At 39.1% G+C, this 19,413-nt stretch overlaps 1 protein-coding gene across 1 annotated transcript in view; it reads left to right on the plus strand.

The window, feature by feature from the left end:
* Nucleotides 1-19,413, plus strand: part of SNX25 (sorting nexin 25) — an 88,026-nt gene that overhangs the window by 40,196 nt on the left and 28,417 nt on the right. The window contains exons 6-8 of the mRNA XM_005483850.4: nucleotides 1,890-1,960; nucleotides 12,048-12,238; nucleotides 19,198-19,329. Of these exons, the coding sequence (XP_005483907.3) occupies nucleotides 1,890-1,960; nucleotides 12,048-12,238; nucleotides 19,198-19,329 (394 nt within the window). The remainder of the gene's footprint in view (nucleotides 1-1,889; nucleotides 1,961-12,047; nucleotides 12,239-19,197; nucleotides 19,330-19,413) is intronic.

Raw genomic sequence — 19,413 nt, forward strand, 5'->3', positions numbered from 1 at the left:
CCTAAGAAACGAGAGGAGTGCAGGAATAGAACAGAGAATAGGGAAGAAGGAAGTAATATGGATGCGAAGCCATGAAGGGTCCAGTTTATCAAGCACAGTCACTTCTTCAAAGTTAAATTAATACCTCACATTTAAAATGTCCTTAGATGTTTAATCACCAGCACCACATAGATATCAGCTGGAATATTTGGAACAGAGTTACAGAGAGAAAAGGGTCATGGTCTGGCAGTGCAGCAAGGGGTGTTTCTGGTGCAGGGTTGTACAGCACTCCCACTGAGTAGTTGCAGCAAGAGCCCAGTGCTTGGGAGGAACAGACTAAATAGCATCTTTGAGCGTGTAACTCCAATCATCTCCCATATTAAAGTAATACAAAGAACAGGAAAAAAGAGGTGCTGTGTTAAGTATTGGCAGTACAAACATGTGAAACTGGCAAAGTGAACAAATGGGAGGGAATATGGAAGGGAAAAAATTGCAGGGTAAGTGGGAAATACCTTCCATGTGCAGTTGGTTGTCTGTACCTTGTTTGATAAATTCATGATTTCACAGTTAGCCTGCAACACCCGAGTAAGGTGAATTAATGTCGTTGCAGTGCATTAACAGATCTCATAATCAATGCATCAAAAGTCTAATTTAGTTGCCCTGAATAATTTGGGAAGTCTTTCCCTGAGTAGGGAATTAACTGTGGGACTTCCTATGCACCACAGCACCACCCTTACTATGGGGCTGTTCTTCCTCTGATGGACTGGGCAAGAATTGCTGGTGGATGGAAACAATCCAAATACAGTAATGGCAGAACGAAGTAGTGTTACAAAAATTACAGGTTTTCAAACAGGTTTTCAGGTTTCAATTTCATAACTGAAGAATCTGCTGCACAAAAAAAATCTGGAAATGTAGTTGAGTGTATGCTGTGTTATAAAACTGTGTATACAAAGAGCCAGAGACAATCAAAATCCTAAAAGAGTTTCAGGAGGCAAGAGAAATGGGGGGAATTGAGTAATGTTGGTGAAGAAAGTTGACATGAAAGAAGGGAAATATTTTGAGGATCACATGTTCTTTCTTAAATGGAGAATAAGTCATCACAGAAATAGCAGCCTTTCCAGGCGGCTTCAGCTTTCATCTAAGAGTTAACCTGATAGATAGCAAATTCACTGGAATACTTGCTTTCTTACCAATCAATTGCTACCAAAGTAAGTGCATTGAAAGGAATTTGAGTGTTATGACCTGGACTTTGACATTTATGAGACTTAAGTGACAGTCATTTTCTTTGCTGAGTGCATGGTATTTGTTAGTTGCAAAATCACTTTTACTTAAAATTCAGTTTGCTAGCTGCTTAACTGTCTGCTATTGTTTAGTGTAGTTTTAGGTGATAAACATGTTTAATTATTCCTGGAGTGTAATAGTTTGAGGTTTTACATATTTCAGTGTAATTTGTTTCTTCTACAAATTTATATATGCTTGGTTTTGAGTGGATTAGCTGGAAGAACCTTACGGATGGCTCTTTTCTTTTAAACTGAACTACCATCCTGGTTTCCTATGAAAACTTATATTTAATGTTTGGAGTGTGACTTTATACTGCGACTTTATATAGTGTTGTGAATATTACCTGTCTGTGCAATGCCATCAGTTGAGAGAAGAGTGCAGCATTATTGTTAGTTGAATGTCTCATTTTCAAGATAATCTGTTTTCCCTGCTCCCTGTGCACACTGCTCCTTAGGTTTCAGGTATACTGTGAGATTATTCTTTTTCTATGTGAGGAGGAAGTAGAAGTATTTTGATTTTTATTAGTTCTTAAGTGTGCTGTATGAAGAACACATTGTAAAAAATTAATACAGTGTTTTTTTCTTTTCCTCCCTCTCTTCACCCTTACTCCCTACTGTTTTTAAAATTAGGTATCAAATTGTAGTGGAAATAGTTCAGGCAACCACAATCAGCAATATTCCCCAAGTGAAGAGACAGAAAGGTAAGATTCCAACATCTGTTGTTTTCATTTTGAAAAGCTGTTTGAACTCTTGCCATACATATGCAATCAGTGCGTGTGGGTTTTTTAGACAGATTTTAGGAACGCTATGCCTTTAGTGTTTTGATTCTGTTTCATTTGTCTGAGTCTTCCAGAAGCTCACATGGTATGATTATCCCTCCCATCCTATGTTCATCTAAGCTGATGGATCATGAGAAAGGTCATATCTATGATACATTTATTTTCAGAACTTGCTGCAACTGGGAATTCTGACATTACAAATTCATATGCTGAGAATCATATTTCCACTTTCTTGTTCATACAATCTGTTCCTCAAAATCTCAATCTGTCCTCTTTTCAAAACACAGAAGAAGGAATGATACAGCATAATTTGTCAGTCAGTTATTTTGACTTTTTAATGTATTATGTTTTTGAGTTAAATAAATAAAGAGTCCTCATCATTTTCTGCAATGATTTGGCAATGGCTGCCTTTTAAAAAGCAGTGCATATTGTAGTCATACTTATATTTATTACATATACTACTTTTTATGGCTCTCAAAATATGTGAAAACTGAGGTATATCATCAGGAGATCATCTGAATGGCAAAATTACTAAGTCATTGCTTAGGGACATATACTTCAGTTGTATCAGTGCATAATAAAAAGGCAACAGATAGTAAAATTAATTTCTTTGTAAATAAATAGAAAAGATTTTAAGTTCTCATGTGATCTGAATCTCTCTCTAGGTTAAAAAAAATCCTTTTCTAGTTCTTTATATCAGAAAGGAAAACTTTAAAAAGTATATTCAAGTGTAGTGAAAAATGCAGAAACAGAAAATGAACATGCTGTGAGGTGGGGAAATTTTTGGCAATCTGAAGAGTTTGAGGTCCATGCTCAAGTTTTAGAAAGTATAAGGTTGTCAATACCAATTATACTTTTTGTTTACTCTCTAAAATAGAGATAAATGTTCATTCCAGTAGGCTATCCTGCTTGTATTAAACCAAGATAACAGGAAAAGTAGACATTGGTTTTTATTCAAGTGTACATTACAGAAATATATATTAATATTTTTCAGATAAAGGATAATTGAATGGAAAGTCTATTTCATAAAGTAATAAAATGAGGATAGGGAATTTAACTCAGAGAGCATTATGAAAAATCAAATCTTGCTAAGCCTGTATTTCCATTTGTGCTACCATTGGTCTTTTTGAGACAATAATTGATTTGGGGAATATTTTGATACAGTTTATGTTCCTACAATGAATTATTTATTAATTAATTCTCCTCTATCTCCCTTGACTTTATCTGTTTAAATATCTACTGTTCTAAGTCATGAATAGAAGATTTTTTTTGAAGCTACAGCTGTCTGTTGCTGCAGAACAGATACAAAAATACAGAGTTGGTGGTATGTGGTAAAGTTGATTCTGCATTTTTATGGGCTCTTGATTTCTACCTGTACTAAAAAAAAAACCCTAACAAATTTCACTAGGTGGTGCATTGACTTTTTTTATTATGATAGGGACTTTTATTTTTGGTTTATTCCTATGATAACGTTATATATAATTTAAGGGTTGATTACCACTGCTGGCTCTGTTAGCTACTGGGGCTATACCTTTTGTTTATTAAATAGCCAGTGGTCATGCACATTGTCTGGAAAAGGTGATTTTCTTTTGCTTGATGCATATGAAACAGTGTGCCCAACAGAGGCATGCCTATACATTTTTTATAGTTCACAGAAATTTAGGGCAGATTTTTAATTTCAGTTATTCCACTCAGGTTTTCATCTACCGAAATTTTTCAGGCTCTATGTATGCACAATAAATTCTTAAGAGGACTATCAAAATTGTAGAGGGGTAAAATCTAGTTCTGAAGACTGTTTTGTGCCTTATTTTTCCTAAAGGAGGTGGAGGCATTTTACCTAATGTGGTAATTAATATAATATGTTCCTGAATTTTAAAAACAAAAGGAAAAACTGTGATACCCTTCTTAAAACAAAGAAACCCAACAAAAAACCCCCAGCACATCTCACTGCTAACATAAAGGTTGTTGAAATCTTGTAGAACAGACTGCCATGTTACTGCCATCTTGTTTTGATGTTTCCTTTTCTGGATGCTACTGCACAATGCTACCCCTGGATTTAATGGTGAATAATTAAATGTAAGCTTTATGCAAAATCAAAGTGTGTCTGCACAGTCTCATTCTGTCTTTCTCTTTTTAACCTTCTCCCCCAGCACGTGGTGCACACCTGCAGTGATGTGTGAGCATGGCAGCTGGATGAATACGACAGTTCCTCCTTTGCTGCTAAATGTGCTCTTGGCTTTTGTGTCAAGGCCATCTCTTAGCTTTGACCCCAACCTGGCAAGAGAGAGTCTTACTGAGAGCTATTTCCTTTTTCCTGTGGCAAAGTTGGGTCCTGAAAATGTAACTGCTTCTTTAGTTCTTTAGTGCCTGGCTGTTCAACTAGAGCAGCTGAGCTCTGGCTGGCCAGCATTCTGCTCTCAAGGTGTAAGAGTAGAGCAAGTGTACATAGTACATATATGGATGTAGAATCATAGAGTGGTTTGGGTTGGAAAGGGCCTTTAAAAATCATCTACTCCAGCCCCTGTGAAATGAGCAGGCACATCTTCAACTAGACTGCCTGGAGTCCCATCCACCTGACCTTGAATGTTTCCAGGGATGGGACCACCTCTCTGGGCAGCCTGTTCCAGTGTTTTGACATCCTCATTGTAAAAGACACTCCTTTTATATAGTCCAAATTGCCCCACTTTTGGTGTAAAACCATTGCCCCTTTGTCCTGTTGTAACAGGCCCTGCTACAAAGTCTGGCCTCATCTTTCTTACAGGCTGCTTTTAAGTACTGAGGGGCTGCAGTTGGGTGTCCCCAAAGCCTTCTCATCTCTGGGCTGAACAATCCCAGCTCTCTCAACCTTTCTTCTTGGGAGAGGTGTTTCATCCCTCTGATCATCTTCATGGCCCTCCTCTGTCTTCCCTGTGCTGAGGTCCCCAGAATTGGATGCAGTACTCAGCTGGGGTTCCACACAAGAGTGGTCTCAGCCTCCATCATTTGGAAATATGGGAGCTCCCCGAGGCAGTGTTTTCAATGGAAGAAGGTGTAAACAAAAACCTGAGGAGCAGTTAGTGGAGCAGAGTGGCCAAAACTCGGCAGTAGTGAGTGCTTAACCACTATTTATACTTTTAGCAAAAGAAGCATTGTACAACCACATGAACTGCAATCAGTATTCCTGAGCAGGACTGTGGGCTTTTACTATTGGTTAAAGAGACATAATTAAGTCTCTAAAACTGACCAAAAATACCTACTTTTTCTAAAAAGATTAGGTGTCTATTATTAAAGGATGAATAGCCTGAGGACCAGATATCAGACTGATGACTTCTCATTTGGGGCTACAGTTACCTGACCTTTTTACTATTTTATTTGGTGATGCCAAAGTATGCATTTAATGTTGGTGCCCAGTAAGGTGGGAGAGGAAGGCTTGTTGCTCAGTAAGGACACGGTTCTTTACACTTTTTAACTAGTGCTGGTGCCACCTATTGGCAAAATATTTAGCTGTTAGGACACTAATAAAATCAGAGAGTATTTAAAAATACTTCTACACATGATTTTATTAAACCCTCTATAGTTAAACAATGGCATGTTGTAGGATTTATTCCTTTTCAGATTTCTATCACTTGAATCTTCTGGTATGTGAGCATAAGAGAGCAAACAAAAATGTACAGAAGCATGTTAAGCAGTAAGTTTTGCATTTGGCTCTCTGACAGAGTCAAAGGTCAAAATGTTGGGGCACAAAGTAATGTCAGAGGTTTCCAGTGTGATGCCAGCTGTGGGTGGATGGTGGAATTTCTGTGGCCGGGAGAATTGCTTTTGGCCGTTGCTGAAGTTGAATAAGAAACATAACACAGCATTATTGTTTCTAGAGGGGTAGATAGTTTATTTTGGAGCAGTGCAGGCCACTGTAAATAGAAGTTGTTTCCTTGCATTCTCACCCTGCACTTCCCTCATTTACACTGGCACAGAAGCACAGAATCTGGTGTGTACATGTTCACTTTTCCAACAGTGTCTTCCTGTGTATCTTCTTCCAAAATGGTCATTATCACTCAAGCAGTGACTGTAGGAGGCAGCTTGGTTTTGGTGGTAGTTTTGTTTTTGTTTTTCTTTGTTTGTTTAATTTGTTTGGTTTTTCTTCCTGTTGGTATTTTCAGATGGTACCCCTCTCTACAGTCACATGTGCTATGGTTAAAAGAGTCACATCCTTCTACACCTTTAACTATAAACAACTCTCCTCATCTTACCCTTTGATACAGATTCATTCTAAGTACAGAACCAAGTAAAATTTAAGCTAAATTTTAACTATTTCAGTTGTTTGTTGGTTTGTTTTTATTTATTTTACAAAATCTATCTTATCTACTGAAGATTTTGAAGGACTCTAAATGCTTATCTGAAAATGTTTACTGCATTTTGATCTATTAAAGCATTTTGTAAGAGGAAAAATACCTGGACTAGGCATTTATAGCATGAATGACAGATGATATGCAAGTTTCTAGAAGCAAGAATCTTAAATATTTGTAAAGAAAAGGTATTGAAAACACCAATGGGGAAATAGCGACAAAAGTAAATTGTTATAAGAACTGGATATTTGCTGTAACGTGAATAGGAAGCTGCTTAAATACACTGATTCTAATTTTAACAGACACATTTTTGTTTCTTCTCATACTGATATTGTATTACAGGATCTTACCAGAATTTTAGCAAGGTTCTTTTACTAGCTGCTTTTTAAAACAAACCCCAAAAATGCACGTACCTTGTCTTAGGGCAACACAGAGCAGGTCACTCAACAGATTTTTTTTTTTTTTTAAGGATTTTTTTGTAAAGGGATTTGTTTGATTTGCCTTTTAATTTTCTATGCCCTCCACCTTACACATGACTTTACAGTATGAGTGGAAAACCACCCTTGGATGTGACTGGATGGGGCTGTTTTTCAGACACTGCAGTGTAATCGATCCCAGGGCATCCCTGTTGAGAAAACTGCTCGTTTTCAGGCAGGGATTGTGAGACAGATCAAATAAGCAGCCATTTCTGTGTGGAGAGATCTGCTGCCTTGCAGCAGAAGAGCTCTCCTGCTGAGCCTTCCCACTGTGTGTCTAGATATTTGCTTTTCTAAGCAGAACTGACAAGTGGCACAGGAACAGGCCTGGCTATGGGCAGGCCTCTCAGGTGCTGGGGTTCTTGAAGAGGCTTCAATGTTCAGCTGTGAAAAGGGACTTTAAAAAAAACCCTGGGACTGTGGGCTAGCTTAGTTATGTGGGTTGTGATGTGTGGGTTTTGTCAAGATGATAATTTAAAGTGAAGTAAAATGGGTACTGGTTCCAGAAGATTACAGATGCCATGTAACTTAATTATGTCAAAACTCTATTATGATTCCTCCCCCTGACCTGCATCCTCCACACAGGAATAAACATTCCCACGCAATTATTTTTGCACAGTTTTCTGGCAAGGCCTAAAGAGCTGACATTGTGCCTGCACGTCATGCTCAGGCAGTAAGTGTGCAGGGAATCCATGTGCATGAGGGTAAAGGCTGCAGAGTCTGTGGTACATTTATTTGCTTTTATTTGTGATTTGCAAATCAGCTTTGTAGGGGACGTTTTTCTTTCTGTTCCTGAGATCCTTTGAGTCTGCTGGTGATGGTAATGGAGGTGCTGTCCAGTGGAAGAGGGAGGGAAGAGGCTGACTGCTCAGATAGATGTGACCAAAGGGGGTGCAAGGACCTGCAGAGGCTCTCTGTGGTGGATTTTATTTTACTGTATGGCACATGCTGACTCCTAGGCTCAGCTCTGCCTTACTGCCACTGGAGTTTTTATTTTTCTCAGCTGTGGCTGTGAGTGGGATGCTGTGTTGTGTGACACACTGCTAATGATCAGAGCCTGACTTGTCCATGGTCTCCCTGCAAGCCCCTTTTCCCAGAGCTGTCTGTGGAAGTGGTTGGGATTTAACACTTCTTTTCCTCAGTCTTTTGTCAGACCAGAGGAGAGCTGCCCAAGGTCCTTTCCTTGGACCTTGGGCACTAGAAGAACAGTGTGTGCTATTCTTAAAGGTCATCCTGCTCTCAAAGAATTGAACAAATGCTTTTCCAGGCCTCTGTAGGCTTTTAAAACTTGTAATTCAAAGTTTCTAAGATATGAGGAGGTCCATAAAGACTTGTAAGTTATATATACGGTTCCAGTGACTGCTTACACAAAAATATTAAATTGATCTTCACTACTTAAATATTAAGCATGACATTTAGGAGGCCCTGTATGTGCTTAACCTGGCTCTTGGAAAAAATCTTGCAAAAAAGCATGTGATGGGGAGTATGTGTGTTGCTCCTTCAGTAATGGGTAGGGCTGGTCAGTGCTGTTGCATGTGCTGCCAGGTGTCATGGATCTGTAGTTACTGAAACAATAAAGGAACAAGAATTTGTATTCTCAGTTTTATTCATGCTTTTGCCATATATAACTTTATAGGTAAAATGAGAAATCTCTGCCTTCTGCTAGCACTACTAAGAGGTCATGCATTTCTAAAATACCATTAAATTTCTGCTTTAAGCAAATTTACATTGCTTTTGTTTATCCTCCAATGTGCTTAAGGATAATAAAGGCTGTGTGACATTTTGTGGCATGACAATTTGGAAGGCCCCGTATTCTGACTTAAAAATGGATGATGTGAATATGTACTTCAATTTGATCTATTTAATAGATATAAACTTCCTCAAGTAGCAAAGCCACCATAGGGGGAAAAAAAAGAAGAGGAAAGAAAATTAGGTGTGAGAAATCCCTTTTTAGAAATCATTTTGGTGGATTGGCATATGCTTCTGGGTATATGCTTCTAGCTTAGCTCAAGTCAAGATAGTTAGGAGTGATTTAGAAGACAGTGTGGAAGCTTTGTCAGAAATTGCTGCAGATGTGCAAAAATGCATAGAATAAAACAATTTTCACAGGTAGCATAGCTTTGATTGCGTGGTAAGTTTGAGCTCATTTCAACTATTTATATTTTAATGTTGTTTGGTGCAAATTGAGTTATCTACAACTGTGGATTGATAAGCAGCGTTTGAAATTCAGCTTTTGTTACTAATTGCTTTGGGTTGTCTTTGGGAGAGGTGCACAGGACCCTTCTGGGAATTGAAATTCCTCCAAGGCAGTGCATGTCCTGTCAAAATTTCCTCAGATAAGGAGAATTATTTTGGAGGAAGTTAGTAGAAGACACTTTGCTCATTTGAAGATGGAGACTCTGCTCAGTTGCTGTTGGTGTAGTGTATGCAGCTTGTGGGAAGGAAATCCCAAAGTGGCATCTTTCTTGTCTTGCTGATAAGGAGTGATTTTTGTTTGTTTTTAATAATATTTTTTTTGAGAAATACCCAAAGTGCAAAGTTGTTACTCTTGAAAAAAATATTACTCAAAGGATGCTTTTTTCCTTCTTGCATTGTGGTGAAACAGTCTCTTAGTAGTAGAAATCTACTTCTTTTCTATTTATTGAAGCTTGCTGGAGGGTGTGTGAATACATGCAAGCCTTTCCTTTTGTGCCTTTCTGGTTTTATTTGGTTTATGCAGTGATACCTGAATGTAATTGAACATCATCTTTCCTGATGCTCAGAAATGGGGAGAATCACTCTTAATTCTGTCTCAGTATTTTGGTGATTATGGAATCAGAAAAGAATGTACTCAAAAGAGAAGTCTTTATAACTTAAAATATTGTTTTGATAGTGCTTAATATGATAAAAGCAGAGCAGTTTAGGTCTGAAAATCTCTAAAATCTCAAAACACATTAAGTTTTGGCTAAAACCGGTGATCCACCTAACCTTTTCCAGTTGAGCTGAAAATGCTTCTCCTGATTTCTGCTAGTTTATCTTTCCTAATTTGGAAGAGGGAAGTGTTAGTCCCCAGTTCCATGCTGTCTTTCCTGCCCTGTAGCACATCAGCCCCATTGTGTGCTGCTCTGCTTTTCAGCAGCCTCTTGTTTATGTGTGAAGGACGTCACTGGCCCTTTCACAGTGCCCAGCCCTGTTTACCCATGGAGCAGAAACAGCCTGGCTGTTCTAGCTTGGGAACTGCCCTGAGAGATGCTTGGCTGGAGTGGCTCCTTTTGGGTATGAAGAGCTGAGGTAAATGCTTTTGAAGGGGTTCTGTTAAGACAGGCAATAATCACTGGAAATGGTGGGCTCATTAATCTCACCTGGGGTCACAGGATGATAAGATTTCAGGTGAAGTAGACATGCATGCTTTGAAAACCCTTCAAGAATGCCTTGTTCCCATCAAGAAGGGTACTTTTGTTTTAAGAAGACTGAATGATCATTGCATTGTACTGTTTGTGGGTGTTCAAGTATGCATTATGAGCCCAAAGCATTTAAACTATTGAAAGAATTGATAACTTGCAAAAAATCATCTTAGAGTCAAGTGCAGCAAGGATAAGGTTGGGGTTTAATCTTAAACTCTAATCTTGAGGTTAAATCTTAAACTTTAATGTTCTGTACCTGTATTTGTAATAGCTATAAATGTTTTGATTTGGGGGAGAGCATTGTTCTGTCCTTAAGGTCTTTTCTCTCATTAATACTGGTACTTCTGTCTAGGGAACTGAAACACTAAATTAAATGCTCTGTTGACTTCCCTGCGGAGATAACATGCCAGGAAAACAGATGGCTTTTTTTTTTTTTTTTTTGGTAATTTTATAATTTGCTTCAGTGTGTATCATCTCTTTAGTTCACTATTATATGGCAGCTCAGATGCAAATGATAGTCATCCATTAAAATACTAATAAAATAAATACTACAAATAAAATTTGTGTCAGGAACCATCCATATCAACATAAAAACATAAAGGAAATCAAGTGAGATTAAAGATATGGGTGAAGATAATGGGAGAATATCTGGACTCAGTTATGTGTAGAACTTCAGGGAGCTCCGTGTACCTTGAGTTGTCCTTCAGTATGCAAAAGACAACTTAGAGTTGCATCCAATGCTTACATGTGGCTTTAAGTTGGAAATATAAGGATAAAAACAGTTGTAAAAGGAGAAGTTGCCATAATGTATTGGAAACTTGCTTAAAATAGGGATTTGGAATAATTTCTGAGAGATTTCCTTTTTGCTGTGTTTGCAGTCACAAACCTATGTAATTGTTTCTTAACAGCAACACTTGTGAAAATCAAATGCTGTTTTTATCTACATGACTTTGCTAGCATTTAATAGTTTGAAAACATAGTAGAATAGATCCTTACTGTTTATCCCTGAGCAGCCGGATAATCCAGAGCCAAGTAAAAGCCAAGTACTTTGCTACTGAGTAATAGCTCCAGCCCAAAAAAGCATGGATGTTATCATTACACTGGCTATTACAAAGTCTTATTCAGCTGACTGTCATCTTCACATTACTTTCTAACAGTACTGTGCAGTGTTGGTGTGGCATTATAAGATTTTTTTCTTAGTCATCTGACTATTTTGAGTGAACTTTGGTCAGTTGTCTGGAGGGGATATTGTATGATAGGCTGTTCACATCAGGCACAAGAGGTTTGGGTTTGCAAATAAGATGTGTGGGAATGTGTCATGCTGGGCTGGGGGGAAGAGAGCCCAGTCCCTCATGACTCCAGGCAGTCAATGCTGTGTTCAGTGAGGTATATTGGCCATCAGCTCCACGTGTTATCATTTGCCATGGCTGTAGGTAATTTCCTTAATGCCATCTGATAAATGTACATCCTGTATAGAGGTCTTGGGCTGTGTCCTCCAACAAACTATAAAAAGAGCTGGAGGGGTTGGGTTTTGTTATGCATTTGAATAATAATTTTTTTCCTCAACTTTGTTGTGTAAACTCTTGAGTTATCATTGCAGAAAGTTTCAAAATCACCATTCTGTTTCAAATGCAAACTTGCCATTATCTGTACTGATGAGCATAGCTGATTCATGGATGACAGATGCTTTGATCAGACAGGTGACAGAAGCAGTGCTACAATATTTTCATGTCGTAAAATACTGCCTCTGATTTGCTTTTCACAGAAGCAATGGTACAAGGATGTTTTCCTGTTGTAAAGTACTGCCTCTCATTTGCTTTATTCTTAGATTCAAAAGGAAAAGAAACTGCAGCAATGAAAGCTGACCTCCTAAGGGCTCGCAATGTGAAGAGGTACATTAATCAGCTGACAGTGGCAAAGAAGCAATGTGAGAAGAGAATAAGGCTCCTGGGAGGGCCAGCTTATGATCAGCAGGAAGATGGCATTTCTGATGAAGGTGATGGCCCTCCAAGTCAGAAGGTACAAATGGCATTGTCTGAAGGTCCTCCTAAGTGTGTTACCACTGGATTGTGTTGCCTCACTGTCCTTAATCCCTCCCTTCCCGCAGGAGTTCAAGTACAATTTAATTGCTGCTTGGTTTATTTACCTTGGGAAAAGGTTACTGAAGTACCTGAAAAGACACATTAATTGCTCAGCTTGGAATATTGTGCAATGTGAAACTTCACAGAGGGCTGAGTGGCTTGTAAGCACGTGTGATTTTTCAGACATACCACCTGTAGGGAGTTAATAAGGACATGCAGCTTAGCAGCTTTTGTCAAAGTAGCAACTTGCTTTCAAATAAAAGACTGCCAACATATGTGCAATATGTCTTTGGCCCTCGTTATACTTACTTTAGGAAATATGTGTGGGTTTTGAAGATACTGAATTATTCAAAAGTAAACACTTATGGAAGGCAATTGACAAAACTCTGAGCAGTTGTTGCAGAAAGTCTTTGGCAAAGCTGCTGTGACTGAATGCTGGTTTTCAATACCACTGTAGTCTGGAATTAGAAGTAACTATTGTGTTGGCCAGCATCTACAAGAATAAAATAACTACTTAGCCTTGCAAATCTTTAAAAATTTTAGTGACTTCTTTTCTAATCTGCTCTGTTCCCTTTGGGCAAAGCATAGTAGCTGATGTATTCAAATGTGAAAAGAGTTTATGTTTTTCATGTAGGTAGGAAATAGCTTATCTTTTCCTGCAGGGATCTTTATTTTCATTATGGCCTGAAGTAGAATAATGGAGAAATAGTTCCTACTTTTTGTATTTTGTTTTTTCTTGAGTAAGGTCTGAAACATAATGATTCCTTACTCCCCACTTGTCCTTAAAGCATTATTTCAGATGGTGTGTCATAGATTGTGCCAAGACAGTCCTATTCTCTTTCCTGAAGTTGAATGCAGCAATTGGGAGCTTGGGAGCATGTGGCAGCACTGCATGAGCCTATGATGCCACTTTTGATGCCTGCTGAGATGTTACCAACTTTTCTGGATAGATGCGTGGGACATAAGATTGTTCAAGACTGGAGTCCAGCAGTGAAAATGCACTTGATAGGGGCAGGGATTGGTCAGGAATATAATAAAATATAATATTGTAATTAAAATTAAAGGAATTCCTGAAGTTGATATTGCATGTTTCATGAACCAATAGGGTTTTTTAGTGGGAGTTGCTGGCCTGGGGTTATATCCTGCAAATATACCAATGAGCAGCTCAATATTGTGTTAATGGTACTATTAATAGAAATAATGACATCTTGCAGAGGCATTTGTTGTGGTGATGGTGTAAACAGTGGGATCTGAGGCAGTTTTGCTTCTAAGCTTTTGGTGTTTCTGTGATGAAGCCCTAGAACTCCTCTAATGTCATGTCAGTATAGAAAATAGGAAAACTGCTTCCCCCTTCTCTTGTTCCTGATTCTCCATTGCCAGGAAAGAAGCTGTGGGAGGCAGTTTGAGAGGTGGAGGCCATGCTGCCCCCTTTTGAGCACAAAAAAATGCTTAGCTGAGGAATCAGTCTTTCTTCACTGTTGCTCCTTCTTATCCTCTCCTAGCACTGTGGTAGCTGCAGTCTGGGTACTTATTTCAGGGCAGCTGGTGTTATTTTGGATGTTGGCCCCTCCTATTTGGACAGTATTGACTGAACACTCAGGCTCTTTTCTAAGCAAAAGGGAAAGGCATTGTTTGGGATTTAGTAGGTAAAATACATTAGTAGCTTGCAGCTTGTGGCCCTTAGATATTAGAGTAGGGTTGTGTTAACATTTCTGTTAAGGTAGCATCTGAATTGCAGAACTAGCTTTGCAGAAGAAACTGCATGTTTGCCTTGCTTTCTTCAACTTGCATGAAATAGGTCAGAAATGGATATTTACTGATGGTGTTTTGAATTAATATTTTATATAAGTGTAGTGTAGAATCTTGAATACATTATTAACTGTGGGGAATTTTTGGTGCTAGTTGAACAAAGAGTTGACTAGTAAATTAAACTTGTATTTTAATTTCACTTAGGCATCCTATAGAAAGCTTTTTCTTGACTGCAAGAAAATGTGCAGTAGTAGGGGAGTAATGGCATTGCTGGTAAAAAATCTTTTATGCATGTTCTGATTATGGGCTTATATATGGAGATGGGTTATTTGGAGCTCTCAGTGTTCTGTTTGATTATGTAGTCTTGTGATTTTTATTCATTTGAGTTTGTACATGTTTCACTTACCTAATTTTCCTGAATCCAGGTTCTCTAGGGAAATCCTACATATGTGAATTCTAATCAAATGCTTATAAGCAAACAAACAGACAAATAAACCACATTCTCTGAATCTGAGTTCTGTCATTACCTCTGATCCTGATTTAAACTCTGCCCATGGTGTTAGATTTGTTTTTGGAGAAAACGCACTTTGACTAAGTGTAATATATAAAGCATGTCTTTATAGTCAGTGCTGTTTTAGTCCTTTTTCCTAGGAACTATGCCTGCACAGTACTGCAGTAATTAGTTGAATTTTTTGTCTGTGTTTATCCAGTGAATGGAGTTTTTTCCCTCTGTTGTGCTGAGCATAACAGCCACCCCGCCTCGTCTGTGAGATTTGACATATGGAGTCACAGCATCTTAGTGGAGCAGTTTTGTGGATCATGGGTTCTGGGAGAGGATCTGGGGATCTGACCCTGAACTAGCTGTGAAATAGCAAGGAAACCATCTGAGTGTATTTTGAGGTGGAATGAGCTTGTCTTCATAATCCAGCTGATGAGGACTAAGATGAAACTGCTGCAGAACATCTTCCACTGAATCTGTGGATAGATGTTGATTTAACTGGTGACTTAGCAGATTTTCACAGTGATTTCTGAGCTTCAGTAAGATGATATTATGTCAGGATACATCATGGTACAGAATTTGGCGAATGTTAAGAAACCAAGCCTCAATTGTTGTCACCCGTTTGCCTGGTGATGGGTTTTCTTATGACAGAAGTGTTTATGAACATGTGAGTCTCAAGGCAGGGGATTTTACATTAGTATATGTGCAGTAAAGTAGTCAGGTACCTTATGTGGTTAGTATATCCTTTCTGATACTTATATAACCATTGCATTTAGTTCACATTGCTGTGACAGAGAGCCTTTGATGACTTGCTTCTTTTTAAAGCATAATGAGATAAATATAGGTTTTAATTTTGGTCAGTATGTGGAAAAAACATTAGTTAAGGGGTTTTTAAAATACAGCTTGGAAAAAGATATTTATGGTTTTTGCATTTCACTTATTCCTGGCTTCTACCAATAAAAAAAAAGGAAAAAATCCAAAGCAGCAACCAGTTCTGCAGTCTGACTGTATGCAGGTATCCCAGCAGAAAATTTCCTTTAGTGATCCAAATGCTATTCATCCCAACCATCTGCAGTGCTGTTACCAGCTTTATTTGGGCTATTCATTGTAGGTCAATGTGGTTGTAGTGAACGGGAATCTGGTGTGTTGCAAAGAAATACAGTACCATGCATCTAATCTGTGCCTGTGCAGTCCTAAGTTACCTAGTAGTTCTATGTTCCTGTCCAGAGGGAGGTTGTGACTGTCTTTAGGGATTTAACAAGACAAGTCTCTGCTCTGTAGGGCCAGGGACAAGTCTCCTCTGTGGGCACATGCTAGGGATACTGGTTAAAGCATCCCACTTGAGAAAAAAGAAATAGAAAACCAAACCCTTTCCTAGTCTTAGGCAGAGTCTGTGACCAGCTGTGATATATAAGTTACATTCCTGTTGAAGCAGGGAATTGATGTGGCAACACTAAAACTTCTGGTTTTTCCAAACCCAGAAGCTGCTTTTGAGTTAACAGGATTTGAAGGGTTGCTGTGGAGGCTGATAATTCTGAGATTATATCTGCTAACTGGATATTAGATTTGAGTGTGTACAAATGCCCTAATGCCTGCCTATGTGCCAGCACAGCTTGGAGTTTTGTGCTCTAATCCATGGTGATACTGAATCATAAAATGATCTTTTGATGAGGATTACAAATTACTGCAGAACTTCTTTAAATCATGAAAGGAAGTAAGATCCACAGAACAGCTGGGTGCCAAAAAGGACTGTTGTGGTTTCTCCCCCTGGAGCAGCCAAGCCCCATGCAGCCACTCGCTCACTGCTCCACCAGCAGGATTGGGGAGAGAATCAGAAGGGTAAAACCCAGAAAACTCATGGGCTGAGATAAAGACAGTTTAACAGGGAAAGCAAAAACCACACACACAAACAAAGCCAAACAAGGAATGAATTCACTGCTTCCCATGGGCAGGCAGGTGTTCAGCCATCCCCAGGAGAGCAGGGCCCCATCACATGTAACAGTGACTCGGGAGGACAAAGCCATCACTCCAGACATCCCCCCTGTACATACTGAGCAATTGGGGTCACCTGTCCTGGCTGTGTCTGCTCCCAGTGCCCCACACAGCCCCAGTCTGCTCTGCAGTGTGCCAGTACCAAAAGCAGAAAAGGCCTTGGCTCTGTGGAAGCTCTGCTTAGCATCAAAAAAGCATCTCTGTGTTTTCAGCCTTGTGTTTAGCACAAATCTAAAACATAGCCCGTGCCAGTCTCTTAAGAGTGTTAACTTTACCCCAGTCAAAACCAGCAGATATGCATTTATGATTTTTCACCTCAAAACTGGAAACCCTCTTGTGTCTGCCATTGTTGGTGTTGCAGCTGTAACATAACGCTTTTAGTACAGGACTGGTAATATTTAATGATTCCAGAATACTCCCGACTTAAAGAAAAATCAAGAAGACATTTGAGAGGTCTCATTTCTGCAAGGGAGTAAGCTTTTCTGCCATTAATTTATTTGTTTTAGCTTGCAAGGCTATCTATTAGGAGATTTGTGTAACCCTGTTGCTAGGCACTGCTGCTTTGGTTACCGTGGGGCACTGGTGCAATGGGTCCTTTGTTAGGTGGGAGAGGTGTTTGCACTTGCCTTGCTCCCTGCAGCAGCACTTAGCCCCAGTTACTTCTGAGGGGGGGTTGTTTGTTTGCTGGTTACCCTCCTTGCTGGCAGCCAGAGTGGCATAGCTTGGGTCATGGAAGCATGGAGACCAGGGTGACCTCTCCCTCAAGAAGTGACAGCACATGCCCCATGTTGTGGTTTATTAACTCTGCTATTCACAGAGCCTGAGATGGGGAAAACATCTGTTTGAGGGGCTGGAAGACCCTCTTACACTTGTATTTTAAATCATTGTCCCTGGTAGAATGATTGAATAGAAAATATGATGATGCACAGTAATGAGGCTAAATCACAGACTGGCCTTTAAATTGCCATGTCTGTGTTGTTCCATTTGACAGCCTGATCACCATTTCTGTATTAAGCTGAGCTTGAACAAGGTACTCTCTGCTTTTCAGTGAGGTTTATAGAGTGAGCTTTTAAGGGCAGATATTCATATATCTGAATAGTTTTAAAGCTAAGAATAAAGTCATGTCCAGAAGATACTGGGATGATAAAGAGAAGAATGGCACATGACTTTCACAGGGGAAATTTAAACATGTAAATGAGCATTTCATATGAGACAAATATAATTTGCTTAAACACTGCCTAAAATTTGGGGGAGCTGTTTCAGACAAAACATAGAGGACTGCAGTTGTTAAAAAACCACATTTAGCTTGGTTTTTAAAGGGATTTTATGCCAATACTTGTGTATGTGGTTTCCTCATGTGTAGCTTGAGACAAGGGAACTGTTTTTCCTGCCTATAACTTGGTTGCAGAGTTCACAGGTGCTAGATTTGGGAAAATGAGCAATCTTCCCAGAGAGGGAGGCATCCTGATGCTGACTAGAATTGTATCATTATTGTTAGGTATAAGAAAACCCATATTAGAGAAATTATTAATGCCTCAGTCTCAGAGTTCACATCTTTCTCCATACCAAATAAACTCTGCTATAAAATGCAAAGTCATAGGAAGACTCATTAGTGCCTGAGGACCTTCTTTCTTTTCAAAGGAAATAATGCGAGTTGGTTGGTGCCTGTGAGAAACAAAGAAATTCAGACTACTCTGGGTAGTGTGTTTGGGCTCCTGGTGATAAAAGAAATGGCACTAAATAAGTGATATGAAAACTGGTTCAACTGCAATACTGAAGGGTTGGAGAGGAAAGGTTGCTTGGTTTTGATGAGGAAACATCAAAAAATGATCCTATTTTTGGAAAATAGGAAAAACTTGGTCCTTTTCAGAGAAAGACAAGGTTATTCATTTTGTTCAGTATGGGAAGTTTTGTTCATTTTAGCAGAGAAGCATTTTGTTTTCAGGTGTTTGTCTCAAAGAAAAGGCCTGGATTCACAAAAATAGTAGAGGATAAGGAAGTGATAATGGCTTTTTAATGTAACTTCTCAATGGCTGCAGCATCTGCATGGGTACAGGAAGCCCGTGTTTCATTTCCTTTGCTGCCTGATGCAAACCCTCCTCATTCAGGAAAAGTCCTGAGCACTGTATCACAGAACATGCTCGTTCCTGACTGTGTTTCTGATAGATGCTTTTCAATAACAGTGGGAACTGGGCACCAAGTGCCCTGGCAGACAAGGTATTACATCTTTCTCTGTGTCTCTGGGAATAATTGAGATACATCTCAAAGGTCTGTGGGCTGTGGTATGGAAACTGCTGGTATTTGAAACAAGAACAGATTATTTAGCTTTCAGGCTCCTCTGCTTTGCAGGAACATTGGAAGTTAAATTTTTGACAATAGCATTTCATGAGTGACTTGAAATGCCATCTTAGTCCTTTGAAATGTCTCCTGATTAGAAAGATGTGGAGGTATTTACTATCTGATAGAAGCAAAGATTTATCTTCCAAGTACTTAAAACTCTCTTTTTTTTAATGAAGCAAAACTATTACCGTAGGAGGTCTGTGTAGTTGAATCTAGGACATCTTTGTGGGATGCATGATGAAAAGATTTTCCCTATAAGGAAAGGAGTTAGAATTAGGCACTTTTCCAGTGTTTATTCTTAGTTTTCCCTTCTTCAGATTCTTCAGTTTGAAGAGATTTTGGCCAACCCTTCGTACCGAGAGCACTTCCGGATCTACATGGAGAGGATGGACAAGATGGCTTTGATTGGCTTCTGGGAGTCTGTGGAGAATCTCAAGAGTGCTAACAAGGTGGAAGAAGTTGCAAGCCTATATGGCTTTGTACATTGATGGCACTGTTTGTTGTGGTCTTGATGATCGGAAATGTCTTCATAT

The sequence above is a fragment of the Zonotrichia albicollis genome, chromosome 5, assembly GCF_047830755.1.
Source record: "Zonotrichia albicollis isolate bZonAlb1 chromosome 5, bZonAlb1.hap1, whole genome shotgun sequence".
Lineage (NCBI taxonomy): Eukaryota > Metazoa > Chordata > Aves > Passeriformes > Passerellidae > Zonotrichia > Zonotrichia albicollis.